Source organism: Bipolaris zeicola (genome assembly GCF_000523435.1).
Source record: "Bipolaris zeicola 26-R-13 unplaced genomic scaffold scaffold_53, whole genome shotgun sequence".
In the NCBI taxonomy this organism is placed as follows: Eukaryota; Fungi; Ascomycota; class Dothideomycetes; order Pleosporales; family Pleosporaceae; genus Bipolaris; species Bipolaris zeicola.
In genome coordinates this window covers 33,643-55,913 of record NW_006912102.1, presented here as the reverse complement: position 1 = coordinate 55,913, position 22,271 = coordinate 33,643, and the positions used below count along the sequence as shown (strand labels likewise).

Here is a 22,271-nt window from a genome sequence, read left to right as displayed (position 1 = left end):
ATTCTTCCAACGTTTCACACTGTCAACTAAACACATGTATCAAATGTTTTTTTGCTCGTATTGATAATAAGGTATCGTTAATCTACGCCGGTGTACCCAGGACAGTGGTATCGAAACGAGGGTAAAAAGGTCTTTGGCAGCTCCCTCTCCTAAAAAAACAAGGAACAAAAAAAGCAAATCTTATAAGCGAAAGAGGAAAGTGTTTTAGAAAAAACTAGAAGAGCGTATTTCCGTGATCCAGGCCGTTAAATAATAAAAACCATTGATACATACATTCAACTAACGAGAAAAAGAAAATATATGTGACCCGCACATGCTGTATTTTCTCTTTACTCGTCGGGAATATTCAACGGTGCACCCGTCCACTGCCCGCCCGTCAAGCCCCTCGTAAAAGCCGTAATGTCGTCTCCGGCCGTCTGAAAAAACACGTACAAACTATCCCAGGGTTCGGGGCCATGCGTATCCTTGTAGGCCGTAACCGTCATGTGGGTGCCTCCGAGCGCTTTTACGGGCCCCGCCGGATCCGTAATGGCAAACGTCTCGTCTTCGACGAAGGTGGTGTTTTCGCCCGCATACGTGACGTTGTAGCCCTGGATTGTGCGGTCGGCCATTTGGGCGTAGAAGTAGGTGGTGTAGCCGAGCGAGGTGATGGGGTATACGTTTCCGATTGCGGCGTTGGAGGCGTTTTGCCACGAGTTGATGGGGTGGGTTTCGGTCGAGGGTAGGCTGACGTTTGTGTCTTTCCACCAGAATTCTACGGCGTTGTTTTTGTTGGCCATCATGGCGTACGTGGTTGTGCCTTCGCCCCAGGAGTAGCAACCTACACCTGCGTGGCCGTTGAAGCCCGGCCATGGCTTGATAGAGACCCATGTGTCGTCCTGGCGCCCGCTGTACCATGCGTATTGCGCAAATGTCGAGTCATCGGTCGCGAACCAGAGATTCATTCCTTGTGAGTTCTCAAACGGCTTGGTGTTGTTGAGGCCCGATGCGGTTGGAAACTTGGTGTAGTCTTCGTCGCCGTAAAAGTTGCCTTTCCAGCAGGCTTGCAGGCCCGTGGTGGGTGAGTCAAAAGCTTTGAGGTTGAGGTCGTTGAGGGAACCCCCTTGCCAGATGTCAGTAATGTTGTCTTGGGTTACTTGTCTGATGGTGTTGTTGCGGTCTACGTAGAAGATGTGTGTCTTGTACTCGTTAGTGAGAAATTAATGGAAGGAGAAACGAGATGACCAACATATTGTGTGGAGTTGATCGCAAAGGCCACAGCGGATATGGGCGATGCGTCTTTTACGCCGCTGGCTACAGTCTGGGCTTTTGTGCCACCAATCCACTTTTGATCAGTGCCGTACTGCATAAAACGAATGTCGCCTGAATGGTGCTGAAAGTACAAAGTAAAGATTTTACGTTGGCCTTGATTCCACGATTCTCCAGCAAGCGCAATGCCAGTGCCGTTGAAGGCGCCCTTCTTAGACACGTACTTGGCGCTGAGAGCGCCGCCAATGCATAATTCCGGGTTTTTGCGACAAAAAGGATCAGCTGGGCTGTCTCTGTATCTAGAGTTAGTATGTTACGACTTGGAAGTGATTATTAGCATCATTCTTGCAGGACGTACGAATCATTGTTTTTAAGGCCGAGGCCCAAACCGAGACCTAGAGCGAGGCCGACGATGGCGAGAATAATGACTCCGAGAAGGATAAAGAACGTCCGCTTCTTCAACCCACACTTCCTCTCCTCCTTTGGCGGTGGGACTACTGGCTCAGGAGCATTCTCGGGCGCATCAGATGGATCGACGTGCTCCTTGAACCCATAAGGTCTTACGTGAGGCGAGGCGAGGGTAGTCCCGCCGTGTGATGAAGGAGACATTGGCCGGCCGGCTTGAGGGTATAGACTGAACTGGCCGGGTACAACTTGAGGTGCTGAGAAGTCTGGTGTTGGGGCGATGGTGGTCGCATGTTGATTGTCTGGAGTCTCTTTTTCCGTCGAGTACCTGTACCAAGCTCAGAACAATGCACAACGGTGGGTGGGGAAAAAGCAATTTGGACGTCTCGTTCTATGAACAGATGTAGATAGATACAAGGTTGAATCAGTCGTGCACATACCCTTGTTGGTAGATTTCGTAGTTCTGTGGTGGTGGTGGAGGGTGACGGGAATGTTCCAGGTCGTACGGCAGCGGCGGTGACACGGTTGGCGGGGAGCTTTGGCTTGTGTAGGTTTGCGACGCGATCGGTGAAGGGTACTGTTGTTGGTCATGTTCCTGGAACTGAGGAGGAGGAGAACTCCATTGACTCTCTCTGTAACTGTGGGCACTGCTCAAGTCGTCACGGTATTCCTCGCGTCGATCCATCTTGACCCATTGAAAGGATGAGAAGGGGCAGGAAGGGTGGGTCAGGCTCTTAACAAACAGGTAGGACCCTAACAGTGGGAGTCCATGCCGGGTGGGTATGTCCCTAATGCAGTTACGCCCTGGTCGGCTAATACGGGAGAGCGACTTTGAAGCGTCAAGTCAGGGTAAAACGCATAATAAGAACGCCTGCATGCACCTGGGTTACCCATTTACGCAGCTAGGCATGCCGCTTACACCCACAATAAGCAACAGCAGTTAATTTGTGTCGATTGTCAAGCCAATGGGGCTTGGCTGCACTGGACTCACCGTCAGCACCATCATCCGTGCATGGAGGAACAGCGATCGAGAGTGCCCATTCGTTGCTGGACAGGCATATGCATTCAGTTCCTATCATAGCTTATAACAGAACGGGCCAAATATACGATACGATCGGCCAGCCGGATATCTCGTATAACCCGTCCTAGCTTTCCCATGGGAACAAGAGCAGACGGCGTCGCCTGCTAAGTTTCGCCCTCGATTTACATACTTAGGTTGTGCTGTACAATGACGAATGGCAATGCGAAAAACAGGCCGGTAGACTTCTGGAAACCCGCCAGTGTAACCTGAAAACGGCTGTCACAGCTGGAGCCGGAGGTGGCTAAGATTAGGTTGATGATTCGTGGATGGGTGTCTCCTGCATGCACAGCTCCTCGTGTCGGTCCCGCTGATCGTAGCTCAGCTGGGAGGGGGAGAAAGAAAGCTTATTATTTGCCAGTTTGGACATTGGTGTGGCGGAGGGAGCGGTTGAGGTGACTTTTCTTTTGGGACAGGGCGGAAGAATGCTGAAGCATTTCCGGCGACCCCGCAACGGCAAACTTCGACGGAGGGCCCGGCTTACCGCCAGCACAGTCGGCTATGGGAAGCCTTCAGATGGCGATGCTAGTTTGCGTCTTTGGCCCATTAGCATGGCTGTGTGAATGGGGTTGTGGTTGCGACTATGGCTATGGTTTCTGAAGCTATTCACTAGCCACTGGCGCACTACGTAGGTGGTTCACTCTGTTACATTCTGATAGGTAGCTTCCCTCGGCGAGTATCGCTCCATCAGGCCGAGACTTGAATCTAAACTTTGCAACCCGAAAGTCCATGGTGCGCTGGAACTGATGCTTGTCTTGACTTGGAATAGATGCGCAGGGTCAGCACTGGCGCCTTTGTTGGTCGTCTTAGGTGATCCATGATATGAAGATCAGCAACTGTGGGAGGAAACGGGTAAAAAACGACCCGTTTTCTTTCCTGCGCATCCAGAAAGATCGATGAAGAACGGAACAAAGCGGTGCAGAGTACGCTTTGCATCTCTCAGACTTGTGTGACCATTTCCAGCGCTGGAATCTCCTCTGTCGCGAGGCATTTGCACAAGAGCACTGACCGTTGGCAACGGCGCGAGTAAGTACCATGCTCTCGACGCCCGAGCATTATCAAGCAAAGACATTAAATATGTCGCGTTTCAGTCATGTCGCATTGCTGGTTCGCTAGTCAATTGTCTTCCAGAAGGGCCGCAAAATATTGTATTGACTTGTGCGCAGAGGAGTGGTTTGGCACGCATTACTCCGGGTTGCGTGTTGCGACATGCCTGCTTGGCTCACATTGTCTCGAAGATGTAAACAGAGCGACATCAAACAAGTCTGATACAACATTTGCATTTTCGAAACCAGAGTCGGGTGGGTGCTTCGGTAGATTTTGGACAGCCTTTGGAAATGTTTGCAGTAAGTCGCCAAACGTTGCCATGAGCAGCTTGTTTGTGTCCAAGGAAAGATGATGGATAGGCTGCTCATGAACAAGGCATTTCACTTTGGGTGCCTTGAAACATGTCCTTGAACTAAGTACTCTACATGAGATGTTGAAAGCATCGAGGAGAAGTACCAGTGTCACCAAATGGCATGTGCAAATGCGAAGCATTGATAGTGAGTAGGCATCTGCTGAACAGGCTAAAGAAAAGTCGTGGGATCAGTAACTAACGCGCTCATATATAGATAATAAACTGGCGAGGTGTGCGCAATCAATAGGAACAACGCCACAAAGAGTATAAGGGGCTCGATTGAGTGAAACGTCACGATGGCACGCAGCCAGGTATGCTTGCGGCCCTGGCTTTCCGAGCTAAGTAAGTAGGTATGCCTCCTGTAGAGTTGCGACTCGCATCTCCCACATGACCTAGGCAGGTGTTTGCACCGCGTAAGTAAGTATCCCATGTATTCAGACAGTTTATGTCAATGCGCCACGGAGATGATGGCAAGATATGAGGCTAGCATCGGCGCCTTTAAGATTGCACTGAATAGGTCCTAGCGGAAGTTGGGGTAGTGGCTGGTGGTAAACCGACACAAGCCTTGTTCTCTGGCGAAGGCGGAATGTGGACTACGGCAACCTCGATCTTACCACTATCGAGCAAACCATACGTTTTGTCCTGTCAGATGCGGGCGCTTTTCGGCTGCCGACGGAACGGTGGCAGTCAGAAGGTGTATTTATTGTACTGGGTGTCTTGAGGATCTGTGTGTTTCACGGGATGATGCTGGCAGAGTATTGCATAGCTAGGGAGATATCGTGGAGCAGGTGCTGAAGGAGCAGGCCAGGCCTTCGGAGTCTGGATTTGAGGGGATTTCCCGAGTTACGACTAGCGGACCACACAGCCATGTTGTGTTGGATTTTGAGGGGTTCATGGCACGGGGAGGGAGGCCGTATGACGGTCATCAGGCCAAGTGCCGGTTGGTAAGTGATGTGAGAAGGATTCGCGGCTGTATTTGGTACACGACAGCGACGGCGCGAGATGGTGTCAGCTTGGTCAGCATGCGCTCTCAGCAGACTTGGGGGTGGGGTGGTGATATGTGGGTGTGAGTATGGTAGAGTAGCATTTGTGAGTGAGGGTATATTTAGACATCACATGACCAATGCGACAAGTAGTCACGTGCAGGTAGCAGGGAACGCCTGCATGGCCACAGTCCGGCCGCAGCTACAGCCAAAAAAGACAAAAGACAAAGGTGGAATGAAATGAGTCAGGCATGACGCACAGTCCTCCCCTCAGCCCACACACAGCTCGCCCGCGCCCGCCCGCGCCCGCTCTCTCCGCCCCAAACCAGGCCAGTCGAAGCCGCGGCGGCCCTTTCTTCGTCCCCTTTGCACAGACACTTCCATCTTGACTTGACCCTCACCTTCACCACCGCCCCTAGCACTGAAGACGCGACCCCCCTCGCGCTCTCCGGTGACGCGCTGCACATACACACCCCTTCACGCATCCATAGCGAAACATCCCTCTCGCTCTCGCTGTCCGGCCCCTCCCCCCACTTCAGCAGCCGACGCCGACGCCGACCCAAGAGCACGGCAAAACCCCGCGCGACATCTCGCGAACATTCCACCCATATCCACCAGGACCAAGGAATGCGCTGCTACTCCCCCACAATCATGGCTTTTCCCCGGTACTCCAACCTTCCTAAGATCGAGAAGTCGGGCGACGTTGTCGGCACTGTTCGTCGCGTCTGAACGCGGTGTCCACATATCGGTTATTTTCTCTCTGCCTACATAGAGCCTGTTGGCCAACAAAAAAAAGAACGACTGCACATCCAAGGAGACCTCTCTCCCTGTAGACTGTCCCGGTTGTTTGCATTCACAACCGTTTGCTGGGTGACGGCGGACTCCACGCGACCCGACAAAGCCTTCACTTTCACCATCATTGTGCGTTGCGCACAACGGCTGCGACTGCATTGTTCGCTCTAGCCGACGAATAGACGCTCACCAGAAGCTCATTCACGTCGCCCCATTTGCTCCCACCAAGTTCCTGGCACCAGCCGTCACATTCGGCTCACCCGGACGGCTGAACCGTGGTTTTCCAACACCGTGACGTAGTTTGCTGTCTCTAAAATCCCCTCCACACACTACATTTCTGGGCCACCACGCTCTCGAACACTATTGCGCTTCTCAACAGCACCTGGCTACAGAGACAGCCTCCCATCAAAAACCTAGCACCTGTTTTCACCACGCCCATACCACACAATACCATGGCCCATCCAAAAATCCCCGCCAGCGTCATTTTGTCGCCGCGCGAGCTAAAACTGTACAAGCGTTGGCAGTGCTTGCACGCAAACATCCGACCAAATGAGCAAGGCTACATTCCCACAGCCGGCGAGTACGAAGATTTTCAACAATGGCTCAAGCGACAAGACTCTGGCTATTTTTCCGACATATTCGACGACATTACTGGCCACATCGCGCCTCCCGCTTCCGAAACCACAAAGTCCACGTCAAACTCGCCTGTCGCATCAGTCTGTCAGCACACCATGCACCCAACAGCAGCCGGCCAACTCCAATCCCGATGCCCTGTGTGTACAATTGACATGCACGTCAAGTACATGCACGTATTGTCGCAAGCCCTTGAGAATGCGGGTGGTCGTGCGCCATCATGCACTCTGACTAGCTCCGAGCATCAAGACACCGTCTACAATGCCTGGTGCAAAGGCAAGATAGGCGCACTCAAAGAACTCTCGGTTATTGAAAACATGGCTGCACAAGAGTCTGAATGGTCAGCACGGCATCCAGAGGAGAGCCACGAAAATGTACAAACCGCGTCCAAGGCACTAGACCTGTATTGGGCAGAGACCACAGGACATGTAGATGAGCGGCCGCGTCCCAAAAGGGATTCTGCTGTCGCATTTGCAGAAGATACGGATTTTGAGCCCGGAAGACCTAATCCGTACTTTCATCGGAGATCACCGCGCTACGAACCCGGCAAGTACACCGTGGTTGACGACGATGGTGACGACGATGACGAGGATATGATCTCAGAAGACTCGGAAGACTACTCTCATGCAAAGAGTTGTCATGTCACTGGTGCTGAAGAGCCGGTCGCCGAATTGCTTGAATCATTCCAGAATCTTGACACAGTCGACGACATCGAAGATGACGATGGCGATAGTGACTGGGAAGACGTCGAATCTGACGACGAGTACAGTGACGAAGATAGTGAGGGCAGCTGCACGTATTGGGAAGTTGAGGAGGAGGCAAGCTTCATCGTCTTCGGCGAGGACTGAGCTGTTCTCAGCGCTAGCCTTCTACAAAAACTACCATCGCGACGCCAAACCAAATACCACAAGGTCACTGTATCGAAAAAGCACGCCTTTCGCAAAAGGCGGAGGTACATATAAAGGGGGAAAGACGCGCCCGGTTTGGGGATAGAAGAGCAACATGGAAGAGCAGAGGATTACATTCTCATTCGAACTGTACATATACATTCCAAGAGCCATGCAATGTTAGAGCGAAGAAAGGGTTCAAAGTGCTTGTCCCTGGCACTCTATCATCATGAAAAAAGACATGACATTACCCGTAGCATACAACATGCACGGCAGAAGAGGTTCAACAAGAACTCTCAAGTTATCAACAGTAACAAACAAACAACAAACAAATGTTAAACAACTTTTTGATCTCTCCAATCTCCTCGTGATCCATTTTCTTCTTCGTCCAAAGAACCATACGACGCACACGAATATTTTTTTCCTGCCAAACCAAACATGACCACACAAACACCATGCATTATCCTCTCATAGATTCATGCCGCATATCCTTCTTCTTTACCCTGAGTACATAATTTCACATGGAACCACCTTGTTCGTCCATCCGCGGCACAATGCCTAAAGAGATAGTAGCGCGTGCCAGTTTGTTCAAGACGGGGGGAGGATTGTTTCAAAGTTACCCTAGGGGTGCCTCTTGAGTACTTACGTAAGGAAGGGGGGGAGGGGGGTTGCTGGTGCGGTTTGTTTGGGGCGGTGGGGGTCTAGATGCTTTTATGTGTGTTTTTATAGATTTTGGGGGGTTTTGTTAGTGTTGAGGGTGGGGGAGTGAAAGGGAAAGGAGGAGTGGTGTGGTTTGATGGTGGGAATGGTGAAGTAGGGAATAGAAGCAGTGGCTGCTAATCATGTCATAGGTATGTATGTTGTCTTGAGGGCACTGCAAAAGTGAGGTCGGCGCATCTAATACAAGGGATTCAGTAGAATAAAGAATAGCTAAACGTGAGGGTAGTGCTTGAGCTTGGAGTTACGCTGCGAAGTTGTGTGGTTGAAAATTGATCATTTCACTTCACTCGTCTTCTTGTTACGTGCATGATAAAAGCCGGTAGATGACAAAAAAAAAGATGAAGAGTAATCAGAGCTATAGCCTCCTGTATGATAACAAAGGATATCGAAATACATCAATATCCAAACTTCGTTTGTCCATAGTAAACGCATAGCCAAGAAGGACCACCCATAGCCCAGCAAGGATAAAGTGGAAGATACAGTGCATGTCAGTTTATTCTGTTAGGACACAAAAGGCGTGACTTGTTCCGGTGTGGCATTTACACTCTGGTCAGCGATACATTTACAAAGCAGATTGGTTTGGTGTGAAAGTTTGAGATTGAGATTTGAGTTTCGGCGAAAATGGGGAGGGGTGGCTTTGTGGAAGGTCATATATCGGTGATATTGGTCGAGAGAATGAGAGAGTAGCGAGGAATTTGGGTCTTATTTTGGAGTCAATTACCGCAGAACAGGAACACGTAGGCAGTGGGACAATGAAAAGATTGTTGCAAGAGTGGGCACGTGAAACATTTATATCATGTCATTTGTCCATAACCGAGTTTTCTTGAAATGATTTATTATCAAAGTAAGCTTAGAAGAGAGCGGTCCATCGATATTAGAGAAAGTTTTTCAAGAGTCTGAATGCAAATTTGGCTTTTGGACTCACACGGCTTACAGATGACAGCAGATCCCAGTCAAGCTTACAACGGGAAGCAAAAAGTATTCTGCAAAGAAAAATGACTCGTGCAAACGACGGTCTAGATGGCCCATACACTGCACTGTCTTTCAATTGCAGGGAAAGAAGAGTGTAGATATACTTTACAAGTTCAGGCACATGAATCAACAGTGAAGGCTGCAGAATCAAAGATGATACTGCTAAAATCACTGAGGGATCAACTTCCAAGCTGAGTACGGAAATTGTTGAAACATATGCCACGAGATATCTGGAGCAATCACTTCTTATCACAGGGGATCAGGATAGTAGTGTTTCCCATACCGGATTCTTCCATCGTTTTGCAGAGCTTCGGAGTCTGCTCACCGCTCCCCTCTCCGTTCTGTTGCCTTTACGGGCCTAGAGCTTCGATAAGGGGTGGGGGATGGCTCTATCCAGATTGAGATAGTAGACAGTGCATTAGCACCAGAATTGAAATCTGGAATTTCCATGAACCAGAGGTGTTGAGAGAGTAACAATACCTTTTCAAGTGAATACGGGATACAATGCATATGTATGCAGAAGATTGGGCGGAAGGATCATTCCCATCACCGAGCGTTCTCGTTTTTGAAAGTTCTTCAGCTAGGTCTGGAATCATACGGCAAAATTGCCTTCTAATTAACAAACCTATTCTCCTCTCGGTATCGTTTAGCTGGCCGTAAATTAGACCGCAAATTAGACCGCCAAGGGGGCTCATATCGCCTGTGACCTGCGTACAGATAGAAAACCAATATACCGTCACCATCCTCTCTCATCGTCTACTATTAGTACACTCTTCTCAACCGAAGAAGCCTCCACGGCCTTCTTCCCGCCCTACCGCTACACAATCATGAAGTTCAACGTTCTATCCGCCATCTTCATCTTAGCTGGCATCACCTCGGTGCGTTCCCCAACTTTTAATAGTACATGAGCTCTGAGTTAATCACTCCAAATAGGCCAACACCACCTGCCAGTGCAACAGTATTGACCCATCCCAATACAGCATTGAAGGCGGCACAAGAGTCACTTGCCACGGCACAATCACTGTCAACCACCAAAAGCTCACCGGTCGCATGATCCTCGAAGACCGCTGCCTACTGAACACGGACGGCCTGAATCTCTCCTTGGATAAGATCCAGAAGCAGTTTTCTCAGGATTGCGCCAGGATCAATATCGCGGATGTGACTCCTTGGCCAAATGCTACATGCCAGGTCGCTCTAGATTAATTACATGGGCAAGACGCGGTGTAATGATAGTTCTGGGGCCGTTGTGTATATATCTTTGTAGCTTGTGCTTTGTCTCACCTATTTTGACGCCCATGCTGGAGCCATTGTGATGGACCACTTTGATAAGGAGTTAATGTAGCAAGATACTACGCGTGTTCTGAGAAAAAAAGGGATTCCATACTCAGTGGCACTTGAACGCTTAAACCCTTCATTTTGATAAACTAGTGCCTTGTTACTCTACTACAAAGTCATATAGCAGACCAATGCAAACGTTCATATCTAATGTCGGGATAACAAACTCAAAGATCTAGGCTTCAACGTGAGACGCTGTGCAGTCTTGTCATTGACGTAGTTGTTCAATGCGCCACACATCGTGTGCCAGCCTCCCAGAACTTCCTCAACAACCTGAACGTTTTGGTATCGATGATAAGGTCTATGTAGAACTACCGTTTTGAACTGGGGAGTGTGTTATACATAGGCTGGGTGCGTAGTAGGTATCTTAGTCCCATAAGCCTTGTATGTGATTGGGGCAATACGGGAGGTGAATTTTACTAAACAAAGGAATAGGGTGGAGCAGGTCTTTTATACTTTTTTTTTTTAAAAAAAAAACAGAAACAAAAAGCTAATCTTAGAATGGAAAGATTCAAATAACCAGTGTTTGTGCTTCGTCTTTTGGAGCATACTCTATATAGCAAGGTGGTTGTTATAGACTGGGGTGTTTTAGCATTCCATGTCCGAGTCGAAGTAGGTCTGTGTCTTGCTGTTGTGGGTGCACTGGCTTACCTCAACTTTTGCTATCCTTGAACTGCTGCAAAGGACCTTTTCTCGGCTATTTTGTTGGTGGAAGCAATGATTCCAATGCGAACATCATCGATGAAAGACCGGGCGCTCAAGGGGTGAAGTTGAATTTCCCAGCGGTGTCGTTGGAGAAAGGTGGACAAGAAGGCATCGTCCTCAAGCCTGAGAATCATCAGAGTCGTGTCCCGACCCTCATATCTCATGTTCGCGAACACCTCATATCTTCGTTGCTCCTTGGCGAAGCATTGACTCTACAGCTCTTTAGCACTGTGTTCAATGAGGCCTTATAGCTTGCTATTGATCAAACACACCCTGCGCCCTGAGCACCTGCTTCTCGAAATTAACGCAATAGCCATGGAAGCATGAGGTCATAGCTTCAGACATGATCTCGGCTCGCTCCGTTGCGATCGACGCTTCCGGAGCCTGACTTTGCTCTTTCTTTGCTTTTGAGAACCGATCTTCGTATTTTGCAGCAGTGGCTTTTCAAGCCGCAAGCATTTCGGGGCTAGAAAGAAAAAGCGTTGGACATCATTGACTGGTGTGTGCTTTGGAATGGCGTTTTTTTGTTGACTTGTATGCGCCTTGGATAGGTTGTTTTTTGTTGATGTGCTTCTTCTTGGCTCATGTCGTCAATATTAGGGTTTTTTAAGGGTATTGCTTGTTTGGGCCGGGACCCCAAGGAGGGTAGCCTTTATATGGGGAAGTGATCTTTGGAGCTTGCAGGTGATGTAACTGCGCGTTACTTGCTGTGGAGTATTGGCTTTGCACATGTTAGTTTCAGCTTTCAGAGTGTCACAACGGGATGAAGAAATGAAGATAGAGTCTTCATCATTGGAGCACTCGGAAAGAGCCAGTATGTACCCCGATCTGGAAATTGTTAGTGGGTGTCTAATTTGTAGACATTGTATTGGCGGCGATCACTAAATTCACATTTGCATCCATGCTCACGATCGATGGACTGTGTGATAAGCTCAAAACTGCAAGGATGGAGAAAGAGGGTTGAAGGATCATTTTCAAAAACAATAAGACGTTAGTGGAGATTATATCTATACTGGCCTTGTGGATTTGGGGCTGGATTAGAGGAGCAGTCATCTGCTCTGCTCGTTGTCCCATCTCTTCCATTCCGCTGCCCTAGCCCGCCAAAATGGCTGCAGCACCAGATGCTCTCTGGCCACTCGTTTGCATTACGGGCTTCCTAGCACCCATAGCCCTCGTTTTATACTTTTGCCTTCGAGTCTACTGCGTCGTATACACACACCTTCAAGGCAACCGGCAGCTAGTCCTCGCATGGTGTTTTCTCGGCATTGAATTCTTTCAATACATACCTTCCATATTTCTCTACCTTAACCGCATGCTAGTTCCCCGACGTCCACGTCGACCCCAACTTTTTCTCGAAGGCGAAGACGTACCCGTCATCTCGGTCCTGATCACTGCCTGTGGAGAGGAACACGATACCATTCTTAATGTCGTACGATCTGCATGCGAGACGAATTGGCCGGCAGGCCGTTTAAATGTGATTCTATGCGACGATGGTCGTAGCAAAGAACTTCAGGATAAGATACTGCACTTGCAGCGGGAATATCCCTTTGCACACTACACCAGCCGGCCGCCTCCAGAGATCCCAGACTATGTGAGTTTCTAAACAATCCTTTGAGATTTATACCACTAATGAAGATATCTCAGAAAGCGGGTAATCTCAACAACGGCCTCCAATACAGCGCCAAACTCAACGACCCACCCTCACCCTTCGTCGCAGGTCTGGATGTCGACATGATTGTGCAACCCAACTGGCTCCGCCAGCTAATGCCGCATCTACTCGCCGACCCCAAGATGAGCATGGCATGTCCGCCGCAAAACTTCTGGAACATACCCAAAAACGATCACGTGCGCCAGGATCTCGACTACTTCTACTCTGTAACGGAGACTGTGCACGACGCCCTGGGAGCAGCCGATTGCGTGGGGTCCGGGTACCTGGTCCGACGAGATGCGTTGACGGATATTGGCGGGTTTCCTGCGTTTTCGATCAGCGAGGATACGGCGTGTAGTTCGTTATTGCTGGGGAAGGGGTGGCAGGTTGCGTATGTGGATGAGTATATGCAGTGTGGGGAGATGCCGGAGACGTTGCGGGGACATATCAAGCAGCGAACGAGATGGGTTAGTGGTTGATATGCGGGTATCTTGAGTGTCGATTTGCTGACGATCTTTTGTGATAGACGATTGGCAATGTTCAGACTGCGTTCAAGGTAAGCACATTCTTTTATATGTCGAATATGCATGATGTTAGAAGAAAAGCTGATTGTCAACAGTTAAATTTCCGCCTCTGGGGCCCAAAAATCCCTTTGTGTACTGCTCGCCAACGCCTCGCTGGCTTCGTCTTCGGCGCAAGCTCTCTTGCCAACTGCACCTTGACCTGGATTGGCTTCGTCGGAAACCTTGTTGCCCTGCTCGCCGGCTACCCCTTTGTCGTGTACCATGAACGCTGGCAGCTAGTTTGGCTACTGCGCCTCGTCGGCTTATGGGTGTTTTCCGACACTGCGCACAAAGCTATTTTGGCGCTGTTTGTCGGTTACAGAGATGCCATGCGCTGGGATCAAGCGGATATCTGGCTTGTGCCATATTATGCGCTCGCAATGGTTCGCGGATTCGTTCTACCAGATAAATTTGGTGGGACAACGCCTGGTTTCATGCCAAGTGGGAGTTTGTCTGCTTTGATCAAAGAGCGTCGACCAAATCTTTCGGGCTTCGTAGGACGTTTCCGCGCACTTTTCTTGCAGCAGATGATATGGATACACTTCTGTTACATCTTGGCCTGCTTGCTCGGTGTCGCACTCAACTTTGTCCGCTGTTTCGATCCAGCGGCCGGGATTGGCACTGCTTATCTGGAACAGCGTTTGGTGTCAGGCCGCGATCAATGGATATTCCTGCTCACGAGAGTTGGGTGGCCCCCAGTATGGTGGTTGGGTCAGTTCATCAGTTGCTGGATTCCTGTGAGCTATATCTTGTGGCCACCAGTACAAGTCACTACAGATGAGGCGCTGCAGATGGATGAGAAAACAGGAGTGCGATATCCAAAAGAGGAGTATCTGAACCCTAAGAGAACCAGGTTTGGAAGACTTAGTGATCATATGACATTGATCATGTTTTTGTATACAGCTGTTACTTTTGTTGCGTCCTTTTACATATAGGCTTCTCTTTTGTGTTCGTAGCTGAGCATGTCGAATATGAATCTCTAGCTGCCAGAAAACAACTGACACGTTTGGATAAATGGGTTCGAGTTATTCGGATGTGTGAAGATATGGAAATCACAAACTCAAGAAAATCAATTTCGAGAATGCAGACTGGTATGATTGATGGTGGAACATTGCTGCAGATCGAATCATTTCATTACCATTACCGTAGAGAGAAGGTGACTAGATTACCGAAATAAATCCATGATCAAGATTCCTCAAATCGGAACCTCATCTTTGCCCCATGTGACCTGGGTATCCGACTCTGATCTCGCAATCATCTTATGGCCGGTGATGGCTACGTTCTTCCACTTCAAAGAAGCGCAATTAATAGTGCCTTTGAACTTTCGGCAATCGTTCCCAGAGAATACAAGATATCCCAGATCTGACTCAAAAGAACCATTCTCTTTCGAAGTTGAGTGGGAAGCACCATGTGGTACGCCACTCCAGCGAAACCAAAACTTGGGAGAGCGGAAACTATTCTTCTCAAATGTGTCGAAGCGCGTTTTCGCCGGCGATTCTGGTTCGGTGTTACTACTGGTATCGCCTTGTCCCTCTTGGTCATCTTCTTCCGACGCATCCTCGCCTGATTCGAGATCCGCAATAGTTCGTCGTAGACTGTCTCGACTACCGGCTAATATGACGGATGACCGCAGCACACCTGGGAGGAGGAGTTCGCCCACAATGCCCTCGCCGGATTCGGTCAGCCGATACAACTCTAAGGAGGCTTCTTGGTCCGACTGTGCATCACCATCTGTAGCTAAGGCCTTTTGCCAGGCTGGGCATTTGACGGAGTAACTTGCGAATGTCTTGCGGACGTCAAAGGCGCTGCTGTGTTTGGATTTACCGCTGCTTCCTCTGCGATTGTGCATGTGGCGTGAAGAAAACGCGGCATCTTGCCAGTCATCATCCATGGCGAAGACGGCAGTTGGGTGTGGCTGGGAGTCTTGGGTGAATGTTGGTGGTATTCGACTTGAAGTTGGTCGCGTGTGTGATTACAAGAGAGTGATCGACGTCATAGACTGGTGGGCATGTAGCCGTGAAGTGTTGAATGAACGTATGATTCGGAGTCAGTAGAAGTCTTTCAACAAAGGAAACGAGTACCCTGAGTGGAGTTAGACGAAGAGAAGCAATAAGTCGCGTGCGGGGGTGTGTCGTCATGCGGACTCCGCACTTCCAACATGCCTGTTCTGCTTTCCTCGATGAGATTGGCTTTAGAGTTTCCGGATGGCTGTTTAATCTCTCTCAATTCGTGAAAATCCACACACATTTTTCTTTTTTCCCTGCTTTTTAGTTTCTTCTATAGTTGTTTATTCTGCGCGCCTATGCTCCTGTTTGAGCGCCTACATGCGTTCAAATTGAACGGACTTGTCATTTATTTTGCTTTTGGGTATAGCATGATATTACTGAATAGTATGCGAGACTTTTAAGAAGCCAGAACACATTGCGTGACCAAGGACGTGATGTTCGGATGGGGGTGGGGCAGCACGTGAGCAGGCGTTGCTTGCATGTGAACTTCTGGCAGCGGCGCGCAAACTGATGAACCGCCGTCACTCGAACAATGCCACCCAAAGGCTCAAAGAGGCCTGCACCTGCACCACCACACAAGACACTGGTCATAGACAATGGCGCATACACCATCAAAGCCGGTCTCGTATCGACAGGCACGGAGCCTACATACGACGACTGCAGCGTCATAGCCAACTGTATTGCGCGCAGCACGCGTGACAAGCGCACCTATGTCGGCGCCGAACTGGACTCGTGCAAAGATTTTGGCGAGCTGGCCTTTCGGCGACCAGTAGAAAAGGGCTTCATTGTCAACTGGGAGGCAGAGAAGGCCATCTGGGAGCATGAGTTCATGAGCGAGACGGCGGGCGAGGGGTTAAGGGTGGGTATGCACGCCTGCAACGACTATGAGACGGTGTTAGCTGATGGCGCATAGTGTGACCCCAAAGAGACAAACCTGCTCTTGACCGAGAAGCCAAACTGTCCGAAAGAACTGCAGAAGAACTGTGACGAGATTGTCTTTGAGCAATTCGAGTTCGCCGCGTATTACAGATGTGTGGGCGCGACACTCAATGCCTACAACAGCCCCACCGCCTCACCGCTATCGTCGCTACCGCAAGAATGCGTCCTGGTCATTGATACCTCCTACTCAGATACAACCATCTTGCCTCTCTATAATGGCAAGCTCATACAATCAGCTGTCAGGCGGCTCACCGTCGGTGGAAAGTTGCTCACCAACTACCTGAAGGAGCTATCTTCCCTCCGCCACTACAACATGATGGAGGAGACATATCTGCTGAACGAGATCAAGGAAGCCGTGTCGTACGTAGTGCCTTCGTCACAGCAATTCGCTACAGATCTCGAGCGGACGTGGAAAGGACGACTAGGAGCTAAACGAGAGCTGGATTCGGGCATCGTCGTGGACTACGTGCTGCCCGACTATGAGAATTCGATACATGGACATGCGCGCCCTCACGATCCGGCAAAGTCACGTATGCGCCGGGGATTGCAACCATTACAGGGGCCGAGAGAAGACTTGCTGCCGTTGGGCAACGAGCGCTTTACCGTGCCAGAACTACTGTTCAACCCCTCGGATATCGGCATTCAGGAGGTCGGCCTTCCCGGCGCAGTCATGGAATCGCTGAGTGCACTGCCGGAAGCTCTGAAAGTTGGGTTGCTAGCGAACATAATTGTTGTTGGTGGAAACTCGCTCATCACTGGCTTCATGGAGCGGTTGGAGACGGAGTTGAGGGCATTGGTACCCGTAGAGTATGTGTTGAATGTAGCCAGGGCGGAAGATCCCATCAAGCATACATGGCTGGGAGGAGCGCGCTATGCTAGCCAGCCGGACTTGATGAAGGAAGTCCTTGTAACAAAGGCAGAGTATGACGAGAGGGGGTCGACATGGCTAGTGAAGAAGTTTACCTAGATGATACCCGGCAGTAGGATTTCCTTGGCAGATGTCGTGTCTGTTATTGTATAAAAAACCTACCAATATAAGTACAACAAAATGTCTTAGAGAAAGGGAGCGTCATGCATTATACATATACATGGTGCAAGAGTTCGGGGCTGCGGCGGTTGTGATTGGCCAGATCTCGGCGTCTTGGCGGGCTGCCGATTGCATGTCGAAGGGATTTCTAGCATCAATTGCATCCTCGACATCCCGCCCCAATGCGCCGAATACCGCGCCCCTCGCGGGCAACCGACCCTTCACATTCGCTCTCTGCATCTATATGCCAGAGAGTGTCGCCTCTGCCCTATCGCGGTCCCGCCTCGCCCTGCGCACACATTCGAGCCGCCGCCGCATTTTCCACCACCTCACCCAATTGCTTCCTCCTTCCCGGAAAACAAGACAAGAAGAAACACCAGCAGTTTGTGCGGCGATGGCAGAAGCGACTTCTCGGCGATTCGGAGCCAATTGGCGCACATGTTGACCCGTACGACCCGACATCGCCTGTTCGCATAGCACCAGAGGAACAGGGCGAGTATGTGGAGGTGCTCGACGATGAGGGGCCCGATTTCCCCCACTATAAGCCATCGGAGAACATTAGTGGTCTCGAGCGTGTTGGTGGTGAGGAGTGGCTTAAACAAAAGGTGGAGAAGGACATGGCTGTGGAATTCGAAAAGCTTACACTGCGCACCTACACCCCGCTTACGTTGGAGATGGCCGACGAGATTGAAGAGCTCACTGGCACCCCATACACCCTCAAGGATGAGAATCTGATGATGGCACAAACCGTACACGAGAAGACGAAACGCCCATATACAGCCTACAACTTTGGTCTTCACACAAAGGTCACCCGTCCCAACGATCTGCGCAGCCGCTTCACCCAGGCTATCGCCGAAATCTACGCCATGAAGCAGACTGGTCTCGAAATGGACTTTTCCAAGTTTGCCAACCGCGGAATCTACGATGCGCCACGCTGGGTCAAGGACATCAAGTTGGTCAAGACGGATAGCGGGGACCTCGCCCTCGCTTTTCCTCAGCACAAGAGTCTCGAGCAGCTTCTAGAGACTATGCAAAACGCCCCAACTTGGGAGCCTGCATTTGAGGAATCAGACGAACTTCTTGTCGACGAAGCCGAGGACATTATCGCAACAGAAGAGCAACCTCCGACCATGTACCCTGACACACCAGCACACAAGCGGGCAGCCGTGGTAAAGATGGATGATGAGAAGAAGCCATTCGACTTCATGTCGAATCGTCCTGTACCCCGTAGCAAGCCAGTCGAAAAGCCAGTTGTTGAGGATGTCACGCCTACAACAACTTCAACTTCAACTTCAACTTCGGCAGAGCTTCCCGCTCAAAAGTCCGAGCCTCAGCCTGTCAGGGAGTCACAGAGTAAGACACAGCACTCAATTCTGGAAGATAAAGCGCAGCGGCTGGCTGAGGACTTTGCTGCTTTGAGGAGGTCTGTACAACAGGCTCGAGCAAGCGGATCTGCCGTCAAGCCCGAGGAAACAAAATGGCGACAGATCCAAGTGGCTGATGTCGACCTCAAGTTTGCTGTAAGTGCTGTTCCTGATCACAACATAGCAAAAGATACTGACTCAATATGATCAGCTTTACAAACGTCTTTACCAGCTTACAGGTTATCGCATTTCCGACCCAGATCTGACTTCGGCAAACACTCTTGGAGACCTATACAATAGCCTCTGTCTAGCTGCTAAGCCTCAGCCCACCAGCCTTTTCTCCGCTATCCACGTTGAAGGCCAGAAGGCGCGTGAAAAGGCCAAGCGAGAAGCTGCATCTGCTGCCGAGAAGAAGCGAAAGGCCGACCTAGGTGATTTGATTAACCTGGGCAATGTCGAACTTCGCCGAGTCAAGGCAACCAAGCCGGAAAAGCGAAGCAAGATTGGTCTGGACAAGGTGGTGCACTATGCGCTGTGGGAACGTGGCCTAGGCACTGGTATGCCGCCGAGATCAGTCAAAAAGGGAAAGAGAAAGGCTCATGCCATGGTTGGATTGTCACGCAAGCGAGCGGAGTTTTCAAAACCGTTGAGCAGCAAGGGGGCGGACTTCTTGGCCAAGAAGACGAGGATGTGGAGAGAGGGGCGGGAATCAATGACGCAGTCCTCCTCGGCTGTATAAGATGTCTAGTGCATGGATATAGTGTCTATGCTAGGACAGGGAAAATAAAGGTGTACTATACTATTCAATGTACTTATGAAGGCACAGGGAGCAATGTTGTTTTCGGAAGAATGGATTGGTTCCGTGCCGCCTTGCATACTAATATGCTCATATCTGATGAGGAGAGTTTGCGGTACTCACCTCGCCACGGCGATTCACGGGTACTTGCACTCGAGCAATACTAATGAGGTTTGATCGACAGTAGTTGATCGTTGACAGACATCCAATCGGGTTAGTTGTCCGTCCGGCACGTTCATGAAGGCCGTAGTTAAGCTTCGACCCTGTCGCCTTGGCACCAATGAGGCTCAGCGGACGTTGGCCAGCACTCCACCTGCCGTGCTTACTTATTAGTATTGTTACTATATCAACTTACACTTTACAAGGACTGATGCGCCATCGTCGGTTAGGAATCTCGCATTCATGTCTAGTAGTGCTTAGCGGCAGAAGAGTCTAGTAAGTGTCAGTAAAGTAAAGCGATAGTAGGTACGTTGCCCGGTTTTCTTCGTCCAAAAGTGACCGTGGATTCCCGTTCAAATCACTACAGATCGTCTTATCTTACCGATATCTTTCAGGTCTTTCTAGTACTAGCCACCGTTCAATACCATGCAGCCAATCTCATGCCATCCAAGTCGAACATGGGTGTGATCAACCCCTCTGTACTCCGCACCGGCGCTGCAACGGTCTTTTTCCTCTATAATATACCCATGAATACGCCGACGCGGCGGCAACACCCGTGGACGCAATAACTCATCCCGTGTGCCCATCCACGCAACGGCACGTTGTATCCTTCTTGTTTCTTTCTTTTGCGCCTTGAACTCTCCACGCTGATTCCAACCCGCAATGGATACGGAAAAGGCACTCGACAAGACCAGCGTGTCGAGCGACAATGGCGTTGACATTGCCACCCACAAACCAGAGACGGGCATCTTAGCCAGATTGCTTGCCCTTGAAGCGCGATTAGATGCTAGACTCGGCGTCGAGGCCGAGGCAATCACAAGGAAAAGAGCTGAAGACAAGCACTATGTGCCCTGGCATCAGCAGCTCAACATGATGTTCATATGGGCGTCGGGCTCAATGAATACGTCGTGTTTTGCAATCGGGTTCTTGGGCCATGACCTTGGGTTGAGTAAGCATTCAAATTAACTCCCTGGGACTGAAAGAAAAAAAGATAAGCTGATTTGATGTGTGATTGTATGTGAACAGCACTCCGCCAGTCCGTTGTTATCACCCTTTTCGCAACTCTCCTGGGTGGAGCGGCAACAGGATTTGCAGCAACGTTTGGAGCGCCGACTGGTCTCCGTCAAATTTCCATCTCTCGCTATTCTTTTGGTTGGTGGCCAACCAAGATCATTGCTTTTCTCAATACTATTCAGCAGATTGGTTGGGCAGCAGTAGCATGTATTGCAGGCGGTCTGGCGCTCGAGGCTGTAGCAGACGGCCACCTATCGCTGATAGTAGGCATCGTCATAATCGTCTGCGTATCCACCGTTATTTCGTTCGTGGGGCTTCGCGCCGTCCTCCTCTACGAGCGCTATGCATGGTTCGTCTTCTTCGTCATCTTCATCATCATCTTTGCGGAAGCGGGAAAATACACGGATAACAGCACCGCGACTACACTCGAAGGCGCAAAACTTGCCAGCAGCGTACTCACCTTGCTCGCGATCGTGTACGGCAGTTCCGCTTCCTGGCAGGTCATCGCATCAGATTACTACGTACACTACCCCGTCGACGTAAACCGCTGGAAAGTCTTCATCCTGACTACCCTCGGCGTCGCCGTCCCAACCTCCATTGGCATGTGCGCCGGCATCGTCGTCTCGTTTGGCCTGAACAACCGCCCAGACTGGAACACCGTTTACCGCACCCAAGGCCTCGGCTTCCTTGTACAAACCGTGCTGCACCCCCACGGTTTCGCAAAGTTCATCCTCACCCTACTCGTACTCTCCGGCATAAACACAAACGTCATTTCCATCTACAGCGCCTCTATTTCCTGCCAGCAGTTTGCCCGGCCCCTCGCGCGCATCCCACGCATCATATGGGTTATCCTCTCTTTCGCCGCCATTCTCGGTCTCGCCATCGGCGGCCGCGCAAAACTAAGCACCTATCTGCAGAATTTCCTCAGTCTCTTGGGTTACTGGTGTACGCAGTACTTTGTCATTACATGCAGCGAGCACGTCATCTTTCGCAAAATGAACTTTGCCAATTACGATCTCGAGGCCTGGAATGATCCTTCGCGCTTGCCTCTTGGACTCGCGGCTGGCGCGGCGTTTGGATTCGGCACCGTGGCGTGGGTTATGGGCATGGTGCAGACGTGGTTTGTGGGGCCGCTTGCGAAGCAGATTGGGGGCGGAGGTGATATAGGGAATGAGTTTACGCTTGTGCTTACGGCTTTGGTTTATATTCCTGCGAGGGTGCTTGAGAGGAGGTTTATTGGGAGGTAGGGTGTGTTGAGGATATCATGTGGGAAATCTAGAAGATAGACGTGAGGTGGGGGGGGGGGGGGGGGGGAGTGGTTATGGCAAGGAGAGAGTTGTTTGTTGTGCTCTAGATGGAATGGGAATCTTGATTGGCAAGAGTATATTGTCTTGAATATTGCACGTGAAGTTGAAGTCCCGTATTGATATCCCTTCTCGTGTATAAGAAGAGTATCAAAACCGAAGTATAGATAAACATCTCTTAGAATCCGAGGACATGTACCCTCCGGAATGAATCAGGGTACTTTATATATGGTGTTTGGTTTAAACATCAACAAGACAACCAATCACAAGCACAAAGGGTTTTTTTTTAAAAAA

The 22,271-nt window shown here is 50.2% G+C and overlaps 10 protein-coding genes across 10 annotated transcripts; 7 read left to right on the top strand and 3 right to left on the bottom strand.

The window, feature by feature from the left end:
* Positions 1-329: 329 nt before the first annotated feature.
* COCCADRAFT_93326 (uncharacterized protein) lies at positions 330-3,787 on the bottom strand (the record flags this gene model as incomplete). Its single annotated transcript, XM_007713005.1, has 5 exons — positions 330-1,159; positions 1,225-1,541; positions 1,607-1,981; positions 2,906-3,008; positions 3,751-3,787. The coding sequence occupies 5 exons, from the start codon at positions 3,785-3,787 to the stop codon at positions 330-332; spliced, it is 1,662 nt and encodes a 553-aa protein (XP_007711195.1).
* A 639-nt stretch (positions 3,788-4,426) lies between these two features.
* On the top strand, positions 4,427-5,200 carry COCCADRAFT_25378 (uncharacterized protein; the record flags this gene model as incomplete). The annotated part of the gene is made up of 4 exons (XM_007712987.1): positions 4,427-4,472; positions 4,527-4,547; positions 4,655-4,824; positions 4,919-5,200. 4 exons carry the CDS (start codon positions 4,427-4,429, stop codon positions 5,198-5,200), a joined length of 519 nt encoding a protein of 172 aa, XP_007711177.1.
* A 1,157-nt stretch (positions 5,201-6,357) lies between these two features.
* Positions 6,358-7,386, top strand: COCCADRAFT_93268 (uncharacterized protein; the record flags this gene model as incomplete). Its single annotated transcript, XM_007713004.1, has 1 exon — positions 6,358-7,386. The coding sequence occupies one exon, from the start codon at positions 6,358-6,360 to the stop codon at positions 7,384-7,386; it is 1,029 nt and encodes a 342-aa protein (XP_007711194.1).
* Positions 7,387-9,944: 2,558 nt separating this feature from the next.
* On the top strand, positions 9,945-10,320 carry COCCADRAFT_4125 (uncharacterized protein; the record flags this gene model as incomplete). The annotated part of the gene is made up of 2 exons (XM_007712974.1): positions 9,945-9,995; positions 10,051-10,320. The coding sequence occupies 2 exons, from the start codon at positions 9,945-9,947 to the stop codon at positions 10,318-10,320; spliced, it is 321 nt and encodes a 106-aa protein (XP_007711164.1).
* A 794-nt stretch (positions 10,321-11,114) lies between these two features.
* On the bottom strand, positions 11,115-11,502 carry COCCADRAFT_93369 (uncharacterized protein; the record flags this gene model as incomplete). The annotated part of the gene is made up of 2 exons (XM_007713003.1): positions 11,115-11,367; positions 11,426-11,502. 2 exons carry the CDS (start codon positions 11,500-11,502, stop codon positions 11,115-11,117), a joined length of 330 nt encoding a protein of 109 aa, XP_007711193.1.
* A 760-nt stretch (positions 11,503-12,262) lies between these two features.
* COCCADRAFT_4124 (glycosyltransferase family 2 protein) lies at positions 12,263-14,303 on the top strand (the record flags this gene model as incomplete). The annotated part of the gene is made up of 4 exons (XM_007712973.1): positions 12,263-12,748; positions 12,802-13,272; positions 13,332-13,361; positions 13,425-14,303. 4 exons carry the CDS (start codon positions 12,263-12,265, stop codon positions 14,301-14,303), a joined length of 1,866 nt encoding a protein of 621 aa, XP_007711163.1.
* A 260-nt stretch (positions 14,304-14,563) lies between these two features.
* COCCADRAFT_93319 (uncharacterized protein) lies at positions 14,564-15,259 on the bottom strand (the record flags this gene model as incomplete). The annotated part of the gene is made up of 1 exon (XM_007713002.1): positions 14,564-15,259. One exon carries the CDS (start codon positions 15,257-15,259, stop codon positions 14,564-14,566), a length of 696 nt encoding a protein of 231 aa, XP_007711192.1.
* A 647-nt stretch (positions 15,260-15,906) lies between these two features.
* On the top strand, positions 15,907-17,280 carry COCCADRAFT_93334 (uncharacterized protein; the record flags this gene model as incomplete). The annotated part of the gene is made up of 2 exons (XM_007713001.1): positions 15,907-16,233; positions 16,288-17,280. The coding sequence occupies 2 exons, from the start codon at positions 15,907-15,909 to the stop codon at positions 17,278-17,280; spliced, it is 1,320 nt and encodes a 439-aa protein (XP_007711191.1).
* Positions 17,281-17,522: 242 nt separating this feature from the next.
* COCCADRAFT_25372 (uncharacterized protein) lies at positions 17,523-19,443 on the top strand (the record flags this gene model as incomplete). The annotated part of the gene is made up of 2 exons (XM_007712986.1): positions 17,523-18,860; positions 18,916-19,443. The coding sequence occupies 2 exons, from the start codon at positions 17,523-17,525 to the stop codon at positions 19,441-19,443; spliced, it is 1,866 nt and encodes a 621-aa protein (XP_007711176.1).
* Positions 19,444-20,322: 879 nt separating this feature from the next.
* COCCADRAFT_93235 (uncharacterized protein) lies at positions 20,323-21,920 on the top strand (the record flags this gene model as incomplete). Its single annotated transcript, XM_007713000.1, has 2 exons — positions 20,323-20,608; positions 20,686-21,920. 2 exons carry the CDS (start codon positions 20,323-20,325, stop codon positions 21,918-21,920), a joined length of 1,521 nt encoding a protein of 506 aa, XP_007711190.1.
* Between the last annotated feature and the right edge of the window lie 351 nt (positions 21,921-22,271).